Source organism: Passer montanus, unplaced genomic scaffold (genome assembly GCF_014805655.1).
Source record: "Passer montanus isolate IOZ18808 unplaced genomic scaffold, ASM1480565v1 scaffold540, whole genome shotgun sequence".
In the NCBI taxonomy this organism is placed as follows: Eukaryota; Metazoa; Chordata; class Aves; order Passeriformes; family Passeridae; genus Passer; species Passer montanus.
Genome location: NW_024370375.1, coordinates 1 through 1,353, shown reverse-complemented (window position 1 = coordinate 1,353; position 1,353 = coordinate 1). Strand labels below are relative to the sequence as shown.

Sequence of the window (1,353 nt, the reverse complement as noted above, 5' to 3'; positions counted from 1 at the left end):
TGTCCCCCCAGGAGCAGACGACGTTCATCTGCGTGTGCATCGCCGAGTTCCTGTCGCTGTACGAGACGGAGCGGCTGATCCAGGAGCTGGCCAAGTGCCGCATCGACACGCACAACATCGTGGTCAACCAGCTCGTGTTCCCCGACCCCGGCCGGCCCTGCCGCATGTGCGAGGCGCGCCACAAGATCCAGGCCAAGTACCTGGACCAGGTGAGGGCACCTGGGGGGTTAAAAAGGGTTTGGGGCAAGTACCTGGGTCAGGTGAAGGCACCTGAGGGGTTAAAAAGGGTTTGGGGCAAGTACCTGGGTCAGGTGAAGGCACCTGAGGGGGAGCTGGGGGGATTTGGGGGGTTAAAAAGGGGTTTGAGTGAACACCTGGGGGTGTGGGGTGGGATTTCAGGGGTTAAAAAGGGGTTTGGGGCAAGTACCTGCACCAGGTGAGGGCTCCTGGGGGTGTGGGGTGGGATTTGGGGGGTTAAAAAGGGGTTTGGGGCAAGTACCTGCACCAGGTGAGGGCTCCTGGGCATGAAGGGTGGGATTTGGGGGGTTAAAAAGGGGTTTGAGTGAACACCTGGGGGTGTGGGGAGGGATTTCAGGGGTTAAAAAGGGGTTTGGGGCAAGTAACTGCACCAGGTGAGGGCACCTAGGGGGGAGCTGGGGGGATTTCAGGGGTTAAAGAGGGGTTTGGGGCAAGTTCCTGGAGCAGGTGAGCGCTCCTGGGGGGGAGCTGGGGGGATTTCAGGGGTTAAAAAGGGGTTTGGGGCAGGTACCTGGACCAGGTGAGGGCACCTGGGGGGATTTTGGGGCTTCAAAAGGGGTTTAGGATAAATATTTGGACCAGGAGAGGGCACCTGAAGGGTTAAAAAGGGGTTTGGGGCAAATACCTGCACCAGGTGAGGGCTCCTGGGGATGTGGGTTTTTTGGGGTTTTTACTGGGTCTTTTATTGGGTTTTTATTTCATTGGGTTTTACTGAGTTTTTATTGGGGGTTTGGGGGTTTTTTTTGAGGGTTTTTATTGTTTTTTATTGGATTATTTTGAATATTTTTGGTTATTATCCGGATTGGCCCCGCCCACCCTGGGGAGGAGCCAGCCCCGCGGGGCGGGGGATGGGCATTCCACCCCGGGGGGGGATTTTATTTATTTTTTGGGTGGGGGTCTCACCGGGGGGGGGTCTCACCGCGCCCCCCCGCAGATGGAGGATCTCTACGAGGATTTCCACATCGTGAAGCTGCCGCTGCTGCCCCACGAGGTGCGGGGGGGGGACAAAGTCAACACCTTCAGCTCCCTCCTGCTGGACCCCTACCAGCCCCCCAGCCCCAAATAACCCCCCCGGGACCCCAAAAACCCCCCCGG

The 1,353-nt window shown here is 58.2% G+C and overlaps 1 protein-coding gene across 1 annotated transcript in view; it reads left to right on the top strand.

Moving 5' to 3' along the window:
* GET3 (guided entry of tail-anchored proteins factor 3, ATPase) overlaps positions 1-1,348 on the top strand; it is a 5,918-nt gene extending 4,570 nt beyond the window's left edge. Inside the window, exons 5-6 of the mRNA XM_039725206.1 lie at positions 1-209; positions 1,193-1,348. Coding sequence (XP_039581140.1) covers positions 1-209; positions 1,193-1,324 — 341 coding nt within the window. The 3' untranslated portion in view covers positions 1,325-1,348. The remainder of the gene's footprint in view (positions 210-1,192) is intronic.
* Positions 1,349-1,353: the final 5 nt, after the last annotated feature.